The sequence below is a fragment of the Patagioenas fasciata genome, chromosome 1, assembly GCF_037038585.1.
Source record: "Patagioenas fasciata isolate bPatFas1 chromosome 1, bPatFas1.hap1, whole genome shotgun sequence".
In the NCBI taxonomy this organism is placed as follows: domain Eukaryota; kingdom Metazoa; phylum Chordata; class Aves; order Columbiformes; family Columbidae; genus Patagioenas; species Patagioenas fasciata.
This window is the reverse complement of record NC_092520.1, coordinates 26,580,705-26,605,822: the sequence shown is the minus strand read 5'-3', so window position 1 is coordinate 26,605,822 and position 25,118 is coordinate 26,580,705. Positions and strand designations below refer to the sequence as shown.

The window sequence follows — 25,118 nt, the reverse complement described above, 5'->3', positions numbered from 1 at the left end:
GTTTGCTACTTTAAACTTCACCCACACAAAGACAACACTTCTCAAATGAAGGGAAGAGTAGTACTTGCACTGGCAGTCGAGCAGATTGTTGCCTTGTAATGTATGGTAAGTAAAATAGCATAAGGTTCCATTGTTATGTAAATGAAAAGAGGACACTAAAAAAGAAGACAGTCCACTACATGGTGAAGTTAGAATACACTCAGTCTCAATTTTCATCAAGGTAAACTATGCTGAACACAAAACTAAAGATAGTAAAGCTAATGGAAATGCAGTTGTGGGAATTCAAATGCCCTACCTAAACCAGAAGAAAAATTTTAATGCATTGAAACAATGGGAATAAATTGACTCCAAGCCAATTTTGAAAGAAACAGTCTATGAAATGACTGGTCTAGTAACAAGTACTTTTGTCAAACAAGTAAGGGGAGATAGCGACATATAACTGGAGAACACATTTTTTCTTTTTAAGAAAGGGGAAAAAATCATCTGGACAACAAGAAGTCTTCAACAGCAAGCAAGATTTCAGGATTTATTCTAGTATAAAGAATATAAATGGAATGGAATGAGACAGATTATAAAACCACTTTGCTAAAAGAGCTTTTAAAATATTTATTGCTCAAAGAACATAAGGGGCAATGTTGTAAAATTCACTAAAGCTGGAGTTGTCACAACATAGTAATTTAGTCAGGAGAATGTGGAAATTAATAGAAGGTGGGAAAAGAAACTGGCTAAGAAAGAGCCATCAAATATCTTCAAAAGAAAAAACACCAGACTGAGGAAAACTCCCATGGGAGTTCTCTCTTTTAATTTTTAATAAGGATTTCAGATAAAAAAGTAAAAACTATTCTGGTGAAATTTGCTGAAGATGAAGTTATAAGTTACAACTGACACACAGAAGGATGATTATAAGAAAGAATTATGACAGAACTGCAAATTACATTCAATAGTGAAAAGCTGTGCATCCAGCGACTAACACAGAGATTCCCATTGTAAGTGGAATTCATCAGCTGGAAATTACTGAAGAGAAGGGTCGGGATACATCAGTCACTGGCTAATTATTCAATTACTGAAACAACACTACCATGGAAAAGGCAACCGTGATTCCAAACTTTTCTGAAGAAATATCTCCTGCAAGAGTTAAGTATTAGTGGCATTAGAGTGTTCACTATGGAATACTGCATACACAGATATATTTGAGGAACATGGAAGTGCCACTATGGAGAGCTACAGCAATCAACTGTTGCACAAAACAGTTTGGCTGATACAGTCTGGCCAACCTAATACTGAGAAGGTATACAACAACTATTATACATATATTTTCAGGACGAAAACTCCAGAAAAAGGAACTAAGCTAAATAGAAGACTTAGCATCAGAAAAATTGAGTGCAAAGTCACCAAGAATACATGAGAAGTGACAGCCATCACTATGGAATTAAGATTCTGGAAGAGCCTTCCAGTTAGAGTTGTGAATTCAAAAATCCAAGCTAATTTCAAGACTCTCTAAATAGGGTGGCACTTAATTACTCAGCAGGTGCCTTGTAATCCTTTGTTCCCAAATGAGAATCAAAAGCCTAGGGCATGGGTGTCAAACCCATTTTCACTGGGGGCCACATCAGCCTTGCGGTTGCCTTCCAAGGGCCGAATGTAATTTTAGGACCGTATAAATGTAGGAGTAGTTACAGAGGATTTCACCGTTTCAAGTTAAAAATGGAAGGAAAATGGAATTTGTGGGTATAGGATTTAGATATGACATAGTATACAGTATATAATGCTAAGTAAAGTTATTTAGAAAAATAATATCAAAAGAAGTTATTCTGCATACAGATAAGTGTATGGATACTTGATATCCACAGAAACCAGACTTGTATCTTTACTTTTCTTACTGTGTCTCCAGTATCTAGTATAAATATGCTTCACTAAGTCAATTAAGCTCAGTCTGATTTATCACTATGAATAAGAATCTCTAAGACTACTGAAATCCATCTCATTCTTAAAACTTCCAGCAAGTTTGGTGGGTTTAAAAGGTCCAATTTACTTTTTGTAAATTGAAGAAAAATAAACTCAGAACAGATAAAACTGCTTAACTGACTCTCAAATAAGAATACTAGAAAATTAGTATTTGTGAAATTCAGATAAATATATCTGAAAAGATATAAGTCCTTCTGGATCAGTATTATTATTAGTACTGTTTTAGGTAAATTATAAAATCCTGAGCATAAGTCATAAAACCAACCAATTTTAGTTATAACACCGCATATCCACAAGTTTAATTCTATGCTTATTTATACTGTGCCATAGCTCTTCTGTTGTCTTCAGGAGTGAAGAATACTGCTTCATAATGTTATTGAGAAAAATCTTAAACCAGTAATAAGTATGCTATTTTAAAAATCCTACTCAAAGAAACTTAGCAAAATAATAAACATGAACAGAAGCAAAAATATAACTGATTGCATCTATGTTTTAACATTGTGACAGTAAGCCTGTAAATTTTCAGCAAACCTCATCAGTTTTCTGCAGCACAAGGCCATGTCAATAGACAAAGCAGAAACATTACTAGATCTCATGATCTCAACCCTGTCAGAAACGGGCAGTTGGAAGCCAGATGCCTCTTTCATACTGTTTTTCATTGTAACTGATGAGTTCATCTACTACATTATGGGAAAAATATGGGCTTAAGTTAACTAAATGACATATTGTATATCTGGTGACCTCATCCGTCACACTCTTTCCCTAAAATATCTTGTTTGCTTGTGATTTATGAAGTGCATTGTAATTGTTTTAACCTACTGAATTACCTAAATAGATCTTGAACTACTTCTACACACCTAAAAATTATACCCACCCCCACCCTGTTTATTAACTTAATAATGAGATATTTAACATCTGTGGTAAATGTAAAAAATTTGACCATTATAAAAAAAAGAAGGCACAAAATATTCTACTTTAAAACTTTATTTACTTAAAACATTTGAAAAATTGTGTGTATGTTCCTGTGGTATATTTTTTATTTTTTTGTGTCAGTAACCCCCCCTACTAGATAAAAATCAGCTGAAAATTTTTAAAAGTAAAAAAGTAGGAAAATTGTTAACTGTTTACAATATGGCTGAACATTTATTTGAAAGTCACACCGGCCCAAATCCTTGTCAAATTTCTGCTGAAAACAATACAGCAACATTTGGTAACAGGAGGTGTGGGACAATCTTGATAGAGAAGTTGCTGTCACCTTTCAGTCTGCATGTGCACTAGAAACTTTGAGAGTTGTTTTCTGTATGACTCTCTTAAGGCATTGATAATAACCTTATTAGCTGCTTTTTATAGACTCCTTAATAGTATTCTACAAACTTTCATGGACTATAAGCTGAAAGTGCTTTCAAACCAACCAGGCAGTGATATTATAGCTTCCTCCATAGGTGTTAGAGTCAACTAATCAATTCCTAAACTCTAGGCTACAAAGAGAGTTAAAAAATTCTTCCTAGCAACATCAGTCTACTAGTTTTCACATATGAGAAGCAGCACAACTAAACTGAGATGAGAAACTAAGAACTGGGACAGAACCAAAGAGTAATTACCAAAGAATAATAGGGGTCTTATTTAAAAGTACACTGAAAGGAGTCACCAAGAATGGACTTGCTGTGGGAATGTCCTCAGAGGTGGAGGCACAACAGTGAGAAGAATCACCCTATAGGAAACATTAAGACACCAAGTTGCTCTGTAACTACTCAGGGCCTTTTCTCCTGTTGACACTTTTATTTCTATGTGAAAGTTATAAAGAGACCACAGTAAAAACTCCCTGTATAGCAATCCTGGTCGTGGCCCAACCACATAACATGTACTCATTTTGGCAGCCTGGCCAGTATTACTCTTCATGTAATAACTATGCATTAACAGGCAAATTTGTTTGTGCTGCACTAATGGAGTTCATGTGGTTCTGTAATTTCTGAAGCAAGGCTACCTGAGAAACATTGTTTTTTATTTTGCAGAACTCATTTGTTGTTCTAAACATTTTTTTAAACAAGTCTCCTTGTTGACTGAATTATTTAAAAAAGTGAGGAAAAAGAGGCTGGCTCAGGGTTACTATTTGTCATTCTTGCACTATCAGGCTTTCATCTAGGAACACATTTGATAAATACATCCTGCATTTAGCCCACATCTGTTATCTAGCCAAACCATTTATCCAGGTTTGGGAAATTCCTGCCAGAACTGGTTCAGATCTTGAGACACGAGATTTAAGACAGAGGATTGGGAATTTCCTTTTAACCAGAATGGATTTGTGAGGTGGAAGGCTGCAGTACTGGAACAGGAAAAATATAGAGAGGCTGTGAAATGGGAGAGAAAGGGATCAGGAGAGAATGAGGGTGGGGAAATCAAGGTTGGGAAGTGCTGAAGAACCTGCATGGCAGAGAACAGAGTTACCATCAGCCGTTTTCCACAGCTGAACACCTCTAAGTGCAAGTCTCCTCTTTTTGCCCACCAGAAATTTCTTCTATTTGCAAAATTCCTCAAAAGTCTAATCATTTGTTTCTTTCCCCACAACTGCTCCTGAACTCAAACAGGCACAAAGGGCACCTCCTTCTACCTTGGCCAGAGTATTGAAAAAGCCACTGATGACAGACATAGATCTTGATCCGTTCAGGCAATGCAATTTAATCAACATCTTGATTCTTCCTTACTAATCAAACCTCTTTCACTAAGTGCTTGATAGATAAGACATTTGTAAATCAGTCTGATTTATTACCTGGTTGCCAAACAAAATACCAGCAGTCCCAAAACAATGCACTACTCAGGCATTAACTAAAAAAGACTTCAGATAATATAAATCTAAGAAACCTAAAAGTTGTATTAAAGTACGGTCAACTTCAGAGTATAACAACAGCTGTTTACATTTAAGCAGATGTAAATTAGGAACAATATGGTAATATATATTTTTAATGTGAATTTCCCTAGTTTTTGTCAGTTTCAATTATTTATTTATTTATTTATTTATTTGTCTTGTGTAAACTCTAAAACACATAATGAAAAAACAGAGCAGTTGGCAGTAATCTATGACAACATCTGCATTTCTGATCCATTCTGAGAAAGAGGATGTTTTTGTGATTAGATATTTGTTGCAAATGTAATTAAAAAAAAATCTGTCATCTAGGTTATACTATCCAGCCACAAAAGTGAAGCATGGAGTATGCTCCTTAGCTGTGATCAAACTTAAAATTAAAAACATTTTATATTAAGAACTACTTTGAAAAATCAAAGAACTTTTAAAACATCTGTAATTCATACAAATGAAAAGAATAATTAATATTAGTTTTAAAAAAAGCCATTACAACCACTCCATGCATACATAATGCTCAATAAATTAATAATGAGATATATGTGCAAATCTATCTTCTGATGTCTTAAGCAGTTCATGTAGGGCAGTAAATACTAGATGAAGATGTATTTATCATTATCTCATGATCTTCAAATGTATGTTATCTCAGAGGCGGCTGGAACAGGTAGCACATATTTCATCAGGAAAGCAACATGACAATTTTGAGCTGCAGGCTCAAAATTCTGTAGAATTTTATTTTTAGGATCCTCATGATTATCATCCATGTCCCTTATAACATTTACTCAGTTTCTTGAAAAAATACATGTAAATAGATTTTGAGGAAGATGAGAGCCATGAACTCTGTCAAAATTTTGTGGAGGCAAAGGGTATTTCGACAGGCAACAAAAATTAGTCCATTAGTCCACTTTGCATAGTTAAAATTTTACCCTTACGCAAAACATTTAGGTTAAAAATAGGCTGGAAATCTCTATGCTACTACATTAGGAACACAAGCAATAGTGTAGCTATGTACAATACCCAGAGTACTGTACACATATGAGATCAGAAAAATTTGATGCTTTACCTGTTTTCAAAGGAAAAAGCTATTCCTGCAACTTTTAATATAGTTTGTTCTGCCAAGAAAAAAAAAATAAAAATCAATAGCTTTCAGTTCATCCACAGCACACACCTTTAAGAAATCTGTTTACAGTGCTTTGGGAAAAATACAGACAGTGATATCAAGGGAGTTGAAAAGCCAATACATTTTTGATAAAACGTTGCAAAAAGCTACATATTGATTTCCTTCCCATGACTGGGTGAATTGCACTGTTGCAATGCTTTCATTGCCGAAGCACTCCTGAGTAATTTTAAGTGGAAATGTCAGTTTTTGACTGAAAATATCTTTCTGTTACTAGGTTAACAATAATTGTGTTCTTGGTAATTAACAGGTTGCCAGCTGAAGCGCAAAAAAAAAGATTATTCTACTGCTGGAGATTTGGAAGCACTGTTGAAATAAAGAGCAGTCCAACAAACCTTCAAGGTAAGCAAGGATATCTTCAATAATAACCAGAATTCAGAAATATCATCTTAGATGATCCTGACCACCATAGCTAAAACTACTTCAAATTCATAGCTGTAATTTAAAGAGGTTACTTGGTTTTACATAGTAAGGGTTATTAGCTTCTATTAACTGAAGATACCAAGCTTCTCTATTTCTTGTGGGTCTTATTCCAATTACAAGATATTTCTGCTCTCAAAATGATGTACTGATTACCCTCTACCTGGTAAGAGAAAGGGCTAGTCCCAGCTTTTCAGTCTTGACTTCCACACATTCCAAATATAACAGAGACATTTTCGATATCAATTTGGGAAAACATCCCTATCTTATCAGTTAAATCAACCAAGAACAAAACATTATTTTCTAAACTCTTCCAGTAGCTACAATTCCAGAAGTACAAATTTCAGCATTTTACAGTCAGTTCACAAGGGTAGCGTTTGCTGACCAAAGGGACAAAGGTAAAAACCACTCATGATGTCTTGTTCAAGATTTCATCTTGAAATGACTGTGGGAACTGACGTCTTCTGACGTTAAGATTAATTTCATGTACGTGCTTGTAGAATGAAACAGAAGAAGCTTGTCTGCCTTCCATGGGAAGTAGCTTTACTTACTGGGACTATCTTCATCCTAATGAATTTGAAAAGCAGCCTTTCAAAGGACTTCAAATCGTCCCCCATCACCATGAGTAGAGATTAAGCTCTAGCACTGCTTCCCTACTAAATAAGACACAGCTAGGGTTTCTCACACAAGATCTTTGTGGAAGATGTTGCTAAAGGTGAAAGGCAAAGATTTTTATAAAGGGGTTTGCTAGTACTTCAGACTGCAAGGAATAGTTTTTTCAAGGATCTCGCACACTCAGCAGGCAAAAACAGGAGACTTGAATACTTATAAAACAAAAGAACAAAATAGAAAATGCCCTCAATCATACAAGGAAACAAATAATTATTCAAAAATACTTTACAATGGAGGAAGGTGCAGATTAGTAGCACTGCACACTGTTAAGTAGAGAAGAAATAAGAGGCTATCAGAGGGACATACTGCAATACGCACAGTCACAGAGATAGTGAGAATGATAAAGAATATTGCTATCTTAGACTGATCAGGTGAAAACTCTCCCCTTCTGGCAAAGACACTTTGAATGCAATTCCCATCCTTACTACACCTCCATGTTTTAATTATGTTGAAGAACTTCCCTTCATCTTGGTCAGTTGAAGAAATCTGATGAACCAAAAGGCCAAGCAACTTTTTAGACCACTTGACAGGCTCTTCCATCTAAATAATTCTTGATTTAAAGTCTCCAGTTTTTAATCTTCATAAATGCAGTGAAACTGAGCCATTTGACACCCCAAAAGTCTGACTCATTCTAATTCTCGGTATTGTGAACAGAAAGAAGCCTGGCAACATTCACTTTTGTAGGACTGTGTTTCTCAGGTATCCTTCAGATACAAGAGAATAGTTCTGATCTGCTATTTTCCTTGAGACTGTGATAATAAATTACTCCAAAAAGCAATACTATATATGATCTAAACTGAAAAGAGGGGGAGCTTTCTTTTCATTCTGCAAGTTTTGCTTTGTCAGACTAAGCACAGACTATTTTAGAAGCACTGCAAACCCTTTAAAGCTATCACAAACTAGCAGAAGAAACCCAGGACTTGTGACAAACAAGGAGTAAATTTACAGATAGAGACATACATTTCTCCTACACATAGATCACCTTAAATAGAAAAAAAAAAAAAGTATAGAACATTATCAAGAAGTAAACATTTTTATTGTTAAATGACAGTCATGGACACCATCAGCTTATTTTTTCCTTCTTGGTTGCGTCCTTTCTCCTTTAAGCACCATAAGATAACATATAGGTTGTGAACAATATTTGATTAACAATAAAAGAAATGTTAAATCTTTATTTTACCACCTACAAACATCTGTAAATAAAGGTAGAATATATTTCCCTGCAAACCATATTTTGAAGTCTTTTATTTCAATACTACATTTTATTCACATATAATATCACCAATAAACTAGGCAAAGGTAAACATCATACATCATGAGAACTGAGAAGTTTCATATCAAGTACAATGATGTTGAAAATTCCTGTAACTGGCACTTGACAGCAGCTGTAGTTACTCATAAGAAGCACACACCAATCACATACTGTAATATGCCTTTTTATCAATGTTTCATTAAATCACAGAAATGCAACTGTCACAATAAAAAAATATTACATTAGCAAATTGAATGATCAAAAAATAATACTTTTTTCTTTGTATGGCAGACAATATTCTTGTTAATCAAAATCACAAACCCTTGCTTACTAGTTGTTAGAGTTTCAAACAATTTATAGTATATACACATGCACACACAAAAGTTTAAGAAATGCCAGATTATCGTAGTGATAGTTTAAGTTAATATAATTATTTTAACATATTACTCCCAAACCAGTATATAATAAATAAAAGTTGTGTTATTACTAAACTAGGAAGTTAACTATTTCTGGTTTCTTATAAACAGCATGCAATTTTAAACCTATTACACTTTTTATAAATCAATGTTTTTACCCACTGAGATTTTTAAAAATTATACCAAGCACATTTTCATCAGATGAAATTTTTTAACCTAGTTTACAATTCTGTATTCACAGTACACAGCATGCAGAAAAATGGGCAAACGTACATGCAAACTTGGCTAAAGTTACACTCAGATAACCCTCTCTTTTTCAAGCAATGACATCTGAGAAACATATTCCCTACATTAATTAAAACAAACATACAAACAAAACAAATCAGGCCCAAAACACATAATAGTTGCTCTGGTCACAAAAGCGGTTTCCTTCAAGAAAAGCATGGCACAGCACATTAACTAACAAGCATAAAATAATTCACAATACATACAATATCAAAGGTTACATACCATCAAAGAAGGTAAGAAAAAACACAAGAAAGGAAGGCAAAAGAACAGGAAAATATATAGGGAAAGGGAATACTATAAAAGTACTACTTTATGTGGTATGCAATATTTTTAAAATAGTCCTGATTTATTTTTATGGACCTAATATTGTAGTGGAATAACCACAAAGCAAAAGCATTTAAAATTTTCCACACCATTCCCTCCTCCTGACTGCTTTTTAAAAAAATATATATGTTATTTCATAATAAGTAAAGCTAATAACTGGCAGTAAAAGTGGGAAAGAGATTTCCTAGGAAAATGTAGGCAGGAAGTTGAAGTTTTAAAGGTATCATCAGGTCTGATCTCCATGTAACCTGAGGCGTATACTTATTTATCAACAATTACATCACACTTAGTTCTTGAATTACATTACATTAAATAAGAACACCCAAACAGGTTAGGAGATGATGTTAATATTACCTTTGTAAAATGAGTGGGCAAAGCTCTGCTCAGGAATTAACTTGGCAAGGAATCCATGGTTCAAACTTGGGTGAGGGATAGATGGTATGACCACAACTGTGGAGAAAATCATGGAATCAAATGTGAGCCAGCTAGTATTCATGTGTGGCCTGGTCCACTGTGGATCCATGACAGATATCCTATCTCATTGAAACATGCAAATATGGCATTATTGACAAAAAAAAAAAAAAAAAAAAAGCATTTCTAAAGGAAGAAAACAAGTCCTGTATTCAGAGATAGGAAGCAGCATACCTATTGTTTGGGCACTTCAAGAGCAACATTCATGGGAAAAAAGGGACACAAGTACGTATAGATATATAGACACACACACACAAGCAAGACATTCATGGGTGCAACAGTTCACTGAAACCAGCAGTTTCTTAGTGTAGAACCATAACACATAACCAGGACGGCACAAAAATGTTATGATTTTTCATAATTGACGATGTTCATATATTATATTTAAAATGGAAAGCCTACAAAAGCACTTTAATTATGTAGAAGTAGCAAATAAAAACATCATGATGAATTGGAAAATAATGTCTTAATGTGAATATAACGCAAAGATAAATTATATGAACTATGAACATTGGCAACTCCACAAATGAAGAAATCAATTAAAAATCAATACAAGAATAAAAACGCACATAAAAAAGCTACATGGACAAATTCAGTTACATTTTTTGAGCTCTTTTAACACAGAATGTAGAGTTATAATCAGGCCACTCAGACTTGATAAAACCTACTGAACTGTCAGAGTAAAACATTTGAAACAAAGCAGGGTAAAGTTTGGATCCCTAATTTCTGATGGGTTCTGACAGCTAACAGACTCCCTCCCTCTTAGGCTGAAGAGCATATGCTAGTAAAAACCACTACTAATAATAAAAATCACAAACAGTTCAGTCAAAGAAGGTAATAGAAATGCTTCCTTTTAATTATATTGTTTCCATAGGCTTTAAATGCAGGCACCAACACAGCAGGACTCCAAGAAGGTATTTTACCACTACCCTAGCAAAAAACCTTCTCATTCAAACAAAAGCGGTTCACATGGGCAAACAGCTGTGTTTGCTCTTTATACATTTCATAGTATAGAGTTAAAGATATCTGCTCTTACTAACTAAAAACAGATTCAGGAAGTCGTGCCAATCAACTATCTTGTACTTTACAACCTTAACTCCATCAGGCACCCTGTTTCTTTTTAATTATTTTCAAATTAAAGAAAAAAGGCATAAAAAGCAACATGCAAACAAAAATTAATCATACCCTATAAGCAAATATATAGAGTAACTGAAATCTGCCAATGTGTGTTAAAGAACTGAATGATTATAGAGCAAGAAAATGGCAAGTAATTTCTTATTAAGGTATTAAGCTATTCACTAAAAATATTTCGTAGTAAAATAAATACAGTTGCAAAAAAATCTGCATATAAAAATGAAAAATAATATCTGAGGAAAACAAATATACCTGTACTTGTTGGTGAATTTATCTCTTGTCTGATATTTCTACCTGCCTGGCTCCCAGATCTTGCAGTTTCTCGTTGTGGTTCTAGTATATCGCGATATTTGGAGACCATCAAAACAGAAATAAAGTAGACTACTGCCAAAGCTAAGAACTGAGCTTGTTTGCTGTCATCCTGTGTTGGAGAAAAAGGAATAGATTATAATATCACACATTTCCATAGAATTTTAACACAAGACCATCACAAGGCTTTATATAAATAACACCCTTCAGAGATGTTACATCTGTTAACATAGTAGTAAATGGATAACACAGAAGATTTAATGCATTTTCAGTGGAATACTATGCACACAGCACCTATCAAGAACCAAATCTTACATGTAATTTGGCAACTACACAAATCTCTGGGACTGTGGACTCAATGAGCTTGTCTGTCTAGGGGCTTGATTCTGCTCTGAGAGTGCTTTCAAGGTTTCTCAACAGCAAGGGCAGCTGACTGTGATGCTCCAAGGATGAGACTCCAAAAGCTCCTGCCACAGGAAGGCAAAGGGCACTACTGCTGAGAGGGAGCACTAAGCTTGCTGATGCTTTTCTAGCTAACACTGGGTGCACAAGCAGGGATAACAACTTCTGGTAACACGTACAAGCAGGAGGGATATGATCATTGTTTTTCTTCCAGCAATAAAACCCAGCTCATACATTCTGACTTCTCCTTCAACAGGACTGTAAGCAGCAATCCTAGTTTTCCAGGGTTCTCATTTAACTAAATGCTGGGACCACAACCACATTGCTGTCTTCTTTTCCTGCCACCCCACATGGCCTGCTGGTCCATGGCAACTACCATCTATGGCTTAGATATCATCCTGATTGAGCTTAAGTTGCTGTAGTTCAACAGAAATGTCTTATTATTATCCTGGTGTAAAACTCAACAGCGCAGAATTAAGACTTCAGCCTGTATTTACTCCTACAGTGGTTTCATCTTGTTTCAATTCTACAAGTACGTATTTTCTATTACAAATCCAGTGCTTGCTTTCCACATTTTTGGGTGTCATTTAATTTGGCTGCATGTCTTAGCAATTCTTAAAATACCTAGAAATCCTCTTCTTATGTTCTTTCATAAAAATGCCTGAAATATTTTCCCTATTCCCTTCTCCTCTAGTTAAGGAAAGAGTAAGTGACAGAAGTTCTCCACCCAAATTCAACCGTACCCTTTCAAGATGATCAGGTCATCCTGAAAGATCACTTTTTTGTGTGTGTGTCAAGTTCTACTTGCTTCTTTTTAAAGACATTTCTAACTTCAGTCTTCAGTCCACTTGTACTTAGATTGAAGAAGTTTGAACATATCTATTCATGTCTATATAATAAATCCTGTTGTACTACTTTCAAAAACAAACACATTGTGGCACAGTTTTATGCTAAAATCAGTTGCAGACAAATATGAAAAACATTTCTCTATATATTTATATAAAGTTTATGTATATATTTGTTTAGTGGAAATACAAATTGTCTTTATAAACCAATTTGCTGCAGTTCTGTAATACATATAATAAGTCTTCCTCCTATCCGGCTTGGACAAATAGCTGACACCTTCAGTAATACAGTTTTAATCAACATAGGTCATAACTGATTTATTCTGACTGTGATTATTTGGCTAATGTAATATCAAGTCTGACTGATAATCACAGTTAGCTATTAATCTCAGATATATTACCAGTATGACTTTAAAGTGCAGAAAGTGGCTGGTGGTTACAAAGCCACCAGCAGATGTTTTGCAGATAATATATGAAGTGCAACACATGAAGCACATTTTTAATTCCAGTAGAATCAAAATCTCTTTCAAAATATAAGTGATGATTTTGCAGAAGGAAGTATTACAGCACATATTACTCACCACATCACGAAAAACAACTGCTCGTAGACGATTAATATCAACATCCTGAAGAAGCCTGTCAGGGTCTTTTATAGGAGAAAGATTGCCAGGGACATTTTCAAGGGGAGTCTAAAAATAAAAAGTAGTGAGATTTTTTTCCTCCCACAAATATCAGAGCATTTCTGTTCAAATCCCTATTTGCCACTTTTATTGGATATTTCATTAATATTAGATGCTTTTTTACTACCAATATACTTCCAACATTAACAGACTTTTAAAATTTCTAGAAATAAATCATGTTTTGAATTATTGTCTTAATACTAACTATTTAGATTTAAATTGTTACATTTTCCCAGTATTTCAGAACAACTGTATTTCTTCCCATAGTTAAGATAATAATTTGCACTATTTACACAAAAGGTTACTTCAGATTACAGTTGCTTTACAGCAGTACAATAAATTATTTCCAATATGTGTCTTAAATTTAAAAACTATGAGCAGAAATATTTTTTTAAAAATCAGTTTATGCTCATTTTACTGAGAATTATTACAGATTACTTACAGAATAACTGGTATTATTATAAAAGCATAGGCTAGTATGCTTCCTTTAAAAAATGATAATGTATTACAAATGATACCTAAGTCTCCTTATTATAGTTTGCTTTGCACTGAATGTGATAATGTGGAGAAACATAATGGTTTTGTGAGATTTAATGCAATAATATTGTGAAAGGAGCTGGGTTTGTAAATGCTGTCTGAGAAAGTCTTTAGAGAAGAAAAACCACTGAATTTAGAAATGAAAAGATAGTGGCAAAAAAAGGAATCCTTTACATCATACAAAGTGTTGTATTTTAGTTGTGGGCTGTGCTAAATTCTTCGAGCTTTTAGTTTTAGAACTCTCAAAGTCTTAAAGCTGCAAACAAGTTTAAAAAATGATGGACAATGAATTAATGAAACTGGAAAAATCAAGCTGTAATTGAACATTAAACAAATTTCATTCCTAGCATCAGATAGAAAATACTGATGTCTAATATGCATGCAAAGGTCTGTTGAAGTTACCGGGACTCGGATACTCCAACACCAAAGATGTGATTGTAGGGTTTCATCAAAACTGTAAGTGCCTTGACAGATTAAAAAAACTATGCCAGTGTATATGACAGATCTGAGCAACGGGACTTGCTCTTTGAAGTAGACCAAGAGAGAGTGAAAAAGCTGTTTAAAATTGCTCCAGTCATAGTATTGGATTAACATTTTCTTATTTCAAATACCCCTCCCACACACACTTGTACTTTACAGCAGTTAGTAGCAAAAACCTGAGCTCTTGCCAAATATCTGAGAAGGCAGTTACAATTATTTTCTGATCCTTTAAAGCAGTGGTGCAGACTTGTCCTCACTGTTAGTAACTGAAAACAGGGTTACCTTGGTTGCTGCTGATGCAGTTACACTCTGAAGAGCATCTTGAGTTTTACTGCCGATTAATGATGTCTTATTCACTCTTTCTCTCTGCCTTTGCCGACATTCTAAGCAGTTTCTCACAGCCACACAACAAACTAAAAAGAAGTTATGAAAATGCTAAGATTTCAATATTACCCGATTATTGTTGTATTCAGAATATCAATTAATAGTAGTCTATACATCTAGTTTGATATGTCAACAACCATGTCCAAATAGTAAGTGCAATACAGTTCTCACATTAGACTCTCTATCGGTACTAAGGAAGCATTATGGTGAGTTATTAATTTCATTCTTTACTTGGACAACTAAATATTTTATATAACCACTATCTAAACCTCAAAAGTTATTAGTCGTTGAACTGGAGTTCTCATATGTTATTGATCAGTTATCAACACTTAAAATCTGAAAGTGCTTATGTACAGCTAGAACAGGAAAAAAATGGTAGGGAGGAATTTATAACTTGATGAAAATTGATTACTAAGAATAAACCACAAGTTTTATACAATGAGGAGTATAATTATTAATAACATCATAAGTGGTATGAAAAGCAACAGGACAAAATCTGAGTTAAAAAATATTCATCATTTGAGAGATGAAAATGTATGTGGGATATAACAACAGCAAAACAGCACCATGCCAAATGACAGTCAAAATTTAATATTCACAAGAATAAAGTGATACAGTTTGCACAGAATGTTTTTAATTATTAATAAATTTTAAAATTTCCTAAAATAATTGTAACAGGATATAGCAAACAATAAATAGTGAAGAAAGGTTCCAGACTGTAGCAACATCTATTAAGGTCTACAGAGTTTGTACATGCACCCCAGGCTTTGAATGTTACTTAGCCTATAAGTAATCTTTCAAATCCACAGACACTTGGACAAGGAAATGTGCAACAGACAGGTAGCAAAGTAGTTTCAAGACAAAAAGAAATCTCCATTTACTTACATTTAATATTTTTACTCTACCAAAATATATACAACTCGAAACATATAAGAAAGAACAATCTCAGAAATACTATTTTAACTTATTCTTGTGTCTAAATTGAATTGACCTTAAACCAGTATCAAATCAATAATAAACAGGATTTTTATTTTATCACATCATAGGCAGTATGAGCCCTTTCCTACGTGTGTCACTGTTTGATTCAGCTTTTAGCTCATTGATCTATAAGTAATTTTTTAAGACATACTGTCTGCAGACTTACCAAGCCTTAGGCACTGTCGCATTAGACCTCCAGAAGACATGTTTTTTTCAGCTTCAATCTCACTAAAATTTAGAGAACTGGCAAATACTAGTACATCAACCATTGCCATCAGACGGCTGAGAAAAGTTACTGCTGTCTCTGCCGACATTCCTTGTGTCACTTCAATATTTTCCAATTCAGTCTTTAAAAGGAGATAATTGAATTAAACAGCTTGAACACAATAGATACGTAAAGACAGCACATATGCATACAAATCTAAATCATTACGTTTAATGACAAATACATTGAAAAGTTACTTAAAAATCTACTATTGCCATTAACATAAACTGTGAGTGAAATTCAAAGTAAGACAGCATGAAGAGTGAGAAAATTATTTACGTTACATGCTCTAATAGACGAGAAAAAGTGTAATCTAAATGAGAATGTTAGTAGCGATTACACGAAGTGTGGCCAGGTAGTAAACAATGCACAGTATATAAGGGTGCAACGTACTCTTACATTATTCCATAGGCTAAGCAAACTGACAGGTAACAGATGAAAGTAATTATACTTTGTGTAGCTTCTACATTCCTTTAGACAAACAAGTGAATGTGAGGAGTGGAGTGGGAAATACTGGGCCATTTTGCCCCATTGTCATGAATTGATTCTCCCTGGGAATGCTTCCATGATATAGGAACCTACAGAGATATATATATATATGTATATATACACATATATACATATATATATATATATGAATCCAGTTCTCCTGGAAATGAGGAGAGCATTTACTTCCTCATGAAGCAACAAGGAGGAAGTAAAAAGGTGACAAGTTACATGGTGTGCAGCTCACATTGCCCAGAGAATAAGCAGTTCTTTCCTAATGTAGAGCTGGACTCTCCTTAACGGGAATCCACAGAAAAATATTGAAGGAGCTCAGTATTTATACAAGCTAAAAGAACGTCTTGATTTTCTCCAAAAAGATATTTAGACATCCAGAGTCATGTTTTCAAATGCATACAGGTGTCAGTGCAAATAGTTAAGTAAACAGTAAGTTTAATTAAAAGAAAAATAAAATATCTGTTTGAATACTTTCACCTCTGGAGCTAGGCAAAATTGAAAATGGGATTTAGTACTTGACTGTGTCGACATTTATAAGCCTAAATACTATTTTAAAGATTGTGTAAATATTGTTTACAGATGGCTGATTCTTGGTGATTGTCTACAAGATTTCCAGGGCTTTTTTGAGCACAGAGTTTGGTCCCTTTGAAAAGTGCTACTTTCATTGTGTTTATTTTTATTCATTTGCTTAGAAGTATCTAAGAAAAAAAAAAAAAATCTGTGTGCTTTTAAGGCAATCTCTGTCCGAAGAGAAAGAAATACGGAGAAACTAAAAATCCTTTATTTGCATAGTTCTAAAAAATTAGTATCCTCACTCTACAAGTCACTTTTAAAAATACATTACATCAAAACATGTAGGAGTGCAACCTGTGCCAAACAGTATTAAGGAAACAACTGTTTTGAAAGATGAAGGATATAATGTGGCACGTGTCACAACAATGATAGATACCACTTCATTTAATTCCTCTTAAGGATGTAAGATGTCGGTTACATGAGTGATTTGGGAAGAGCTGTCATCTGTCTTATCTGCCCAATAATATCAGAAATACGGTAAAATGACAACTCTCAGAAGAACTATTTCCAGCCCATCTTCTTAAGTCAGGTCTCCCCCACATACTGTGTGCTGTGTTCCTACTCTTTGGAAAAATAAGTTGCTGTTTTTTTGTAACAGACTGGAACATAATTTTCCAAAGCACTCATCCACGTAAAATATATATGCAAAATTCTATAGCCATAACAGTCTGCTAGAAAAACTCATAGGAGGTTATAGAAACTTGAACTTAGACTCATGCTTGAAATAATATCAGGATTGCTAGCAGCCAATTGACTGCCTGATGTTGACTTTTCTCAAGCTTCAACTGTATTGCATCAATCACAGTTTTAAACCTTCTCAGAATATCTACTGCTTTTTTTCACATTGTGTAATCAATTCTTTATATACAACATTTTAGTGTATTTTACCAAGATTCTTGGAAGCTTTGAATTGAAAAAAAAAAAAAAAAATCCCTAAATTCTGCTGGATGGAAGAAAAACAAAGACTGACAGATTTTTTACAACAAAGCTTACCATCAGTTCTACCTGTTAAAGTACCGCACATTGTTATTCTAATAACTTTCAAAATAAGCTCCATTATTGATTAAGCTGCCTTCAGGCATTAGTAATATTTTAGATAGGTGTATGTCATAAAACTCCTTTAAAAAGTGAACTGATCACCATTTCATGACTATTCAGCATACTTTAAGAGCAGGAACAAGCCTCTCATACAATTAACATGTTCAGGGCCTAAAGAGTTTTCCTCCTAACCACCACATTTATAACTTAAATTAACTCATGGACCTGCCTACATTCAGTTTGGTAGCTAACAGTGAGCATCGTTCTTGACAACGCATTAAGTGACTCACAGAGAAACATGTTAGGAAAAGTTTAGTATTACACAAAATATATTCCTAATTACATCCTACTATATGATATTGGAAAATAAGAACAACACTAATAAAAAAGCCAAAATATTAAATGGTCAAAAATAAGGCATTTTTGAAAATGCAAAAAAACTGAAACTTACAGCAGCAATACTAACCTTAGAACCCTGGACATGCAACAGACAAAACAGACAACAGATCACAACAATAAAAGAAAAAGAAAATTATTTGAGTTAACTAAAAATACAATGTAAAATTGAAACAAATTAGTATCTTGGAATTATACATTTGTTTAATTTATTATTAGAAGAGCAAAACATTTCAGCTCAGCATGAACATCTGAAAATAAAGACTTTAAAAGATAGCTATGCACAAAGAAAGGAAAACTGTAAATCTTGTATTATTATGGAGTTCATATAAACACTGACTCTTGCAAACCAATGTACATCTTTTATATAGTACATAGAGCAATTTCATGAAGCAATGTAAAACAAAGTAATGTTTTCACTGATTATATAAAGATGAGCATTTTACAACAAGCCATTCAAGTGAAATGTAATAAAGTAGTCAATCTTTGTATGAGGAGGTGAATATGTTTAAAATGCTTTGCTAAAACAAATGTAAATCATAGAAAGCAAACTGGTTCTTCATGCATAATGCTCCATCATTTGAAGCTCATTAGAGATATTACTTTGGGTGTGGTTTCTTCAACCTAAACCAGTATCATACTAGATATTTGAATGCATTAATTAATCCTCAAGTCCTTGTCACAGCTGCTATCCTTGTAGTAAGCAATGATTACTTCAAACTCCCAGCTTGTATACGAAGTGTCTTATCTGGTAACCAGGTGTTATTAACAAAAAGCATATTCTGCAAACCTTTTTCATTACAGTTCCCCAATTTTTTTTTTTTTTTTTTCCCAATCCGGTACACAATCTTAAAAATGTGTTCCTTAGAGCTGTAATTAAAAAAAAAAAAAGGCCCCAAAGACCTCTGCCACAGAATGGAAAAAAAAAAGAATCTCAGTATTTTATGTCCTTATAATATTGGCAGAACTGTTTAACAGCCCCCAATTTAATAAGAAAGACATCAGAATCAACAGTGGTACACACTCCAGCTCATATTGTAAAACAAAAAAACTGTTTATATTTTTTATGTTAATGTTTGCTTCAATTTCAAATTGTTTCTTGTATACAACTGACAACTCTGTAAAAACAACCACATTTGAAGGAAGTCCTTATACAGACCTTGAGACAGAGTTGGTATAGAAATCAAAGAAATACTCAAACATGTGGCAATAGTTTACTGTGAATTACAAGTAAATTTGCAACTGTATTCCATACAAACACGGAACCTTCACTCTGCGTGAGTCTCTCACAGATTTGTAAGTGGTTTATTTTCAAAGATAATGCATTTATTTTCTTCTTCCTATTTGTATTTAAAGGCTCCTATCCACAGCACTATTCAGATCATCCTAGTCTGCAATAAAAAAAGCGAGGAAAAGCATATTTCTACTACAAGAATTCAATAGTGAGTAAATACCATAAATAAGATTGCCTGTTCTACAGCAGACTAGGATTATGGAGCAATTTTCCACCAGCCCACAAGAATTGACATTTCATTACAAATCCTAACTATGCAAAAGAAGTCTTTTTTGAAATGGTAAATTCCATAAACATTCATCTTTTTAAAGAAACCATGACAGTATTGCTTTTTCAGCAAGGGAGGGAACACAATACAGAATCTGTTGCACAAAAGAAAAATAAATCTGCAGTTCCTCCAATATTCTGCTAAATTTATCTCTTGGTTCTTTTCTACATATAGCCTTAATTAATTCAGGCATTCAATATTCAGCCTCTCTACTACTAATGAGAAATATGTGAAATGCCTTTAAAAAAATGAAAGGCAATGGGACACATGTAATGACAACTAACTCTACAGCAAGCTGTTGAGAAGAGAGTTTTATAACAGACATTTAGGGCTGTTAAAGTACCAGCAGCTCAGGATGAGGCCTCATTTGAACTCAGGCTGAGTAGATAGGTAGGACTGCGAGATCAATAAAGGAACTATGTGTTTCTGTCTGTCATCTTCTCCATTAGAAAACAAGTAAGCTACCTCATAAAAAGAAGCTGGATTGAGCTCCAGGTTAACAGTCATTGCAGTCGATGGACCCTACATGGATCTGTCTGACCAGCCAGTAGATGTCTGAATCAGAGACAGCTGAATCATTTGCTTCTATTGAGTAGACCTCCATTAGCGAGAAGTCTAGTCCACATGCAAGTACTTCACTACCTAAGTACTTGCTACCTAAATTGACCCAAATCTCTTCCTGAAACCCATCCTGGTTTATCATCCCAAAGTTTGAGAGTCACCATTCATGAAAGTGAAAAAGGAAATAAATAAGTAAAATTATTTCATACTTTTTGGTAAACTGAATAAGTGTATTCTACAGGACATACAAAATGTAAGGGTTTTGACACCCCAAAAAAGGTCCACAGAACAGAGATGGGGATGATCAGAGGTTTCCAAAACCAGAGAGAATAAAAATGGTGAAGACTCTACAGATTCAAACAGGCACACCAGGAGATACAAAGCCTACAAAGTCACAAATGATATGGAGATGAATAAAGACATGATGAACCACTCCTTTCATAGCATAAACAGTAAGGCACATAGTGTCTTTATACATTTAAGCAGGCTTAAAAAAAACAAAGACAAGAAGTGCTTCAAAGATTGTATAATTACTTTTTCAGACTCAATGCCTTAGGAAATTACAGAGGCTAAAGTAGTTTTAAAAAAGATTAGATATAGTCTAGAAGGAGAAATTCCTCAGTAGTTATTAAACATGACAACCCGGACACTCTCTCTGGCTGTTGAAATTCTAAATGCTGAAACTAAGTATCATTAGAGCAATCAATATGTTTTTTCAGAATTCTGTATTTTGATGCAAGCTGCAAACAGTTTCTTGTTAGAGGCAAAATGCTCAACCAACAAGGCCCTTGCGCTGACCCAGCTTACGAAACATGTGAACAGCTCACTTTCATCAGAGCAGTGCAGTGCATTACTGCTGGACTGGATTTCTAATACCATGCCCAGTTTAAATTACAGAATCACAAAATCATGCAGAATCACAGAATGGTTGATTGGAAGGGATTCATAGAATAATTTTGGTTGGAAAACACGCTCAATGTCATTGAGTCCAACTGTTAAGCTAAGACTGTCACTAAATCATCTCCCTAAGAACCTCATCTAAATGCCTTTTAAACACCTCCAGTGATGGTGACTCAATCACTTCCCTGAGCAGCCTGTTCCAATGCCTGACAACCCTTTCCAGGAAGAAAATTTTCCAGAAATCCAAAGTAAACTTCCCCTGGTACAACTTGAGGCCATTTCCTCTTGTCCTCTCACTTGCTACTTGGGAGAAGAGACCAACACCCTCCATGCTACAACCTCCTTTCAGGTGGTTGCAGACAGTGATCAGGTCTCCCCTCAGCCTCCTTTTCTGCAGGCTAAACAGCCCGAGTTCCCTCAGCTGCTCCTCATCAGACTTGTACTCCAGACTCCTCACCAGCTTCATTGCCCTTCTCTGAACTCTCTCCAGCACCTCAGTGTCTTGTAGTGAGGGGCCCAAAACTGAACAGGAGACGCAACACGAAATTTGGACTGTATATCTTGTGGAGAAAAAAAAATCATTAATGTAATTAATTAAAACACAGTAGGTTCCACCTGCAAAATCAAGAAGCAGTTATTCACTGTGAGGGTGACTGAGCAGTGACATATGTTGCCCAGGGAGGTGGTGGAGTCTCCATCCTGAGACATACTCAAAGGCCAACTGGGCATAGTCCTGGGCAACTGGCTCTAGATGGCTCTGCTTGAGCATGGGGGTGGGAACAGGCGACCTCTAGAGGTCCCTTCTGTGATTTTGTGATTCTTTGAACTGGTGAGGGAGAAGGTGTTTGTCTCTTTCCTCTCTTGAGAGTTACTCTGGCAGGAAGTGTCCCTAGAAGGACTGTTGTGTTTTTATGCAGTAGAGAGGTTAAATCAATCTTCCAGTTTCATACCTCTTCTCTCTTCCAATTAGCAGGTCTGGGAAGGAGGAGAGTGCAATAAGAATCTTTTGTAACTGATGGTAAGCACTGGACTACTTTGTCTTTTCAAGACTGAGAAGAAATATATTCTTAACCAGCAGTCCATCCACTTTCTCCAGAACAGTTCAAGGATGTAAAAGTATTAGTAGTCTGAGTATCACCACAAAACTTCATTCATCATATGATGCATATTCAGAAGTGGTCTGATGCCCTTCATAACTGTGATCCAGAACAATATCAAGAAAGGGCACCTTCTCTAAGTAGGAAGAAGGATGTGCTGGGCTTTTTGCAAGTCACAATGATTAAAAAATCCACCTTCTTGCTAATGTTTATGGACAGACAAAGACATAACAGGAGTGGCGGTGAATGGGAGGGAAGAAGTTCTTTGCTAGGTGGAAATTATTATTAAATCATCTAGATGGTAATAGTTATTTCCAGGTGAATCTACTTTGTGATTTCATCAATTACTTCTCCCCACCCCTCCCTGTACTTTGGGTTAAAAGTAATAATTTTCTTTAAAAAAAAGTAAATCACAGAGTAGGATTAATTCTGTTTGAAGCCAGCTACTGATCTTCTAGTCAATTAGTTTATTTTACAATTCATTTTTATTTTGTTATCCTAAAGAGATGGCAAACTTGAACATTTAAGAAACACACGCAGTCCCCACGCAGTGGAGAAATGCATGCATAATACACAAATTTGAAAATGTAGTCTTTTGTATCAATGCATGAAAATCACGGTTGTAGTAGCAAGGTAGTCACAATGCACAATATTTTAACAAATGGATGTGTAATATATAAAGCTGTATCAGCTATCTATCTATATACACACAGTCATATATATTTATTATCCAGAATAAATAGAGGAAAATGGTGAACTGCAAAGTTATTATTCTATAGAATGGCTCTGCAGTGTCATAAACCAGGATAAGGGCTAAGAAACACAAAGACCATTCAATGGAATAGTAGCCTAAATAATTCTGTGCCTGTTTTATATTTTTAAATAAAACATGGTAAAGAAAACATCTTCATTTTCAAATTATGCCTAAAAGATTTGTTTAAAAAAAATACCTCTTAGTGTTCTTTTACCTAAAGACTGATAGTATAGCCCACACCTCAAGACAGCTTGGTGTGCACTCTCTCATCCTTGTCAATATTTACAATGAGGCACTTGCAAAATGCTTTATTCAGCAATGTTGACACCATTCTTGTGACTATGGACAATGAAAGGCTTTCCTGTGAGCTTTGAACTTTTGCTTATAGAAAACATTTTCCCAGTTAACCGACTGAAAATAGTAAAGACACAGCATTTTAACATTAATCGCCTGGCTGAAAGTCTTATTAATGTCTACTCAATTGCTAGTCCATGCATTCATGTATTTCAAATAAAATCATGCAAAACAGTTTTTTTGCTAGCTAACTAGAAGTAATAGTAGATGCAAAGTAAAGTAACCTCAGTTGCTGAACGGCTAGAACAAGAAATTGAACTTTTACTCCCGAACTACATTTGTAGCCTTCAGTGTCTATTAGCCACATTGCTTCACAGGAGTCTTTGTCCCTTCTTGACCTCATTTTCTCCCCTTTAACTGCAGATGCTTATGAGATGCTCAAGATAAGACATTTAGTATGAAAGAAATAGTTACAGATACTACGCACAAAGACAAAGAATCACATTCAAATACTATAATTACTATTGACAATTATGCAATATTTAAAAAATATTTCTCCCACTTTCTTTAAGCATTCTCTTAGGCTAGTCTTGCCTACCTGAGCTATGATCACCTAAGAACCTACAACTTACTGAGAACATCAAGGAGGATAAAAAATCAGCCTATTTCACTACAAGATTAAAAAAAGAAAAAAAAAAAGGAAATGAAGGTCAGGACCTACTGAAGAAAGAATGAAATGGAGTACTGAGGGGATGACTTCTGGTATCGTCTGGCATGCAAACAAACAGTGGCCATGCAAAACAGATTTATGAATATCAATGACTGGCAATCACAAAGGATCTAATTTTGTTACAGTAATTGTGATTTGTAATCATGATCCCAATGGTCTTCTTTTTCAAACAAAATATTAAATACCTATGAAACACTATTCTTACTTAACACTACTTCTTTAATAAAATTAGCATTTCAAATGCAAAATATTATAAACACTCTGTATATCAAAGCTTAACAGTTTCAATTATAAATTTAAATTTTTTGAAGGAACTAGCAGAGAGGGGAGAGAAGCCCCTAAAGACGAAAAGTCAGCTACAAATAGTGGTTTGTATTACTAACAACAATTTCTAATATGACCACTAGGTGGAAATATTGTACTTACAGTTGGGGATGTGGCTGCTGACAACAACGGTAAAATTCCTCCACAAGCAATAATGATATTGTCTACCATCTGGGAAATGAGGTGTATTGTGTTGTGTACAAAAATAATATTTTCATTGCTATTGACAAAGTCCATCACCGACTTTGTGGAGTGACTGTAAGAACAGAAGAAAGGATGGATTAAAACCAGTTAAAACAAAAGTTTAGATAAATTTGCCCTTTGCAACCAGACTGTGAAAGTTTCTTTCATATAAAGGCAAAATCTGGTGTACAAAACTTTGCACGTAAATTGTTGAAAAACACGAACAGGACTAGTCTAATGAACAAATTGACTGCTATCTATTTTCGCACCAGGATAAGTTTCAGACACCCAGTTGAGAACAATGGCTTGTAACCTTTTATTCCCATCAACCAGTACTTCACAGGCAGCT

General features: G+C 34.6%; 1 protein-coding gene across 14 annotated transcripts in view; it reads right to left on the bottom strand.

The window, feature by feature from the left end:
- The window catches only part of NBEA (neurobeachin), a 480,010-nt gene that overhangs the window by 297,445 nt on the left and 157,447 nt on the right, over positions 1 to 25,118 (bottom strand). For 8 of the 14 annotated variants that reach the window (XM_071804807.1, XM_071804804.1, XM_071804811.1 and 5 more), the window contains exons 24-30: positions 24,689 to 24,842; positions 18,420 to 18,443; positions 15,758 to 15,938; positions 14,512 to 14,642; positions 13,114 to 13,221; positions 11,229 to 11,397; positions 9,726 to 9,821 (exon numbers count right to left, since the gene is read on the bottom strand). In XM_071804807.1, the coding sequence (XP_071660908.1) occupies positions 9,726 to 9,821; positions 11,229 to 11,397; positions 13,114 to 13,221; positions 14,512 to 14,642; positions 15,758 to 15,938; positions 18,420 to 18,443; positions 24,689 to 24,842 (863 nt within the window). The remainder of the gene's footprint in view (positions 1 to 9,725; positions 9,822 to 11,228; positions 11,398 to 13,113; positions 13,222 to 14,511; positions 14,643 to 15,757; positions 15,939 to 18,419; positions 18,444 to 24,688; positions 24,843 to 25,118) is intronic. The other 6 variants (XM_071804814.1, XM_071804822.1, XM_071804842.1 and 3 more) reach the window with 2 other exon arrangements.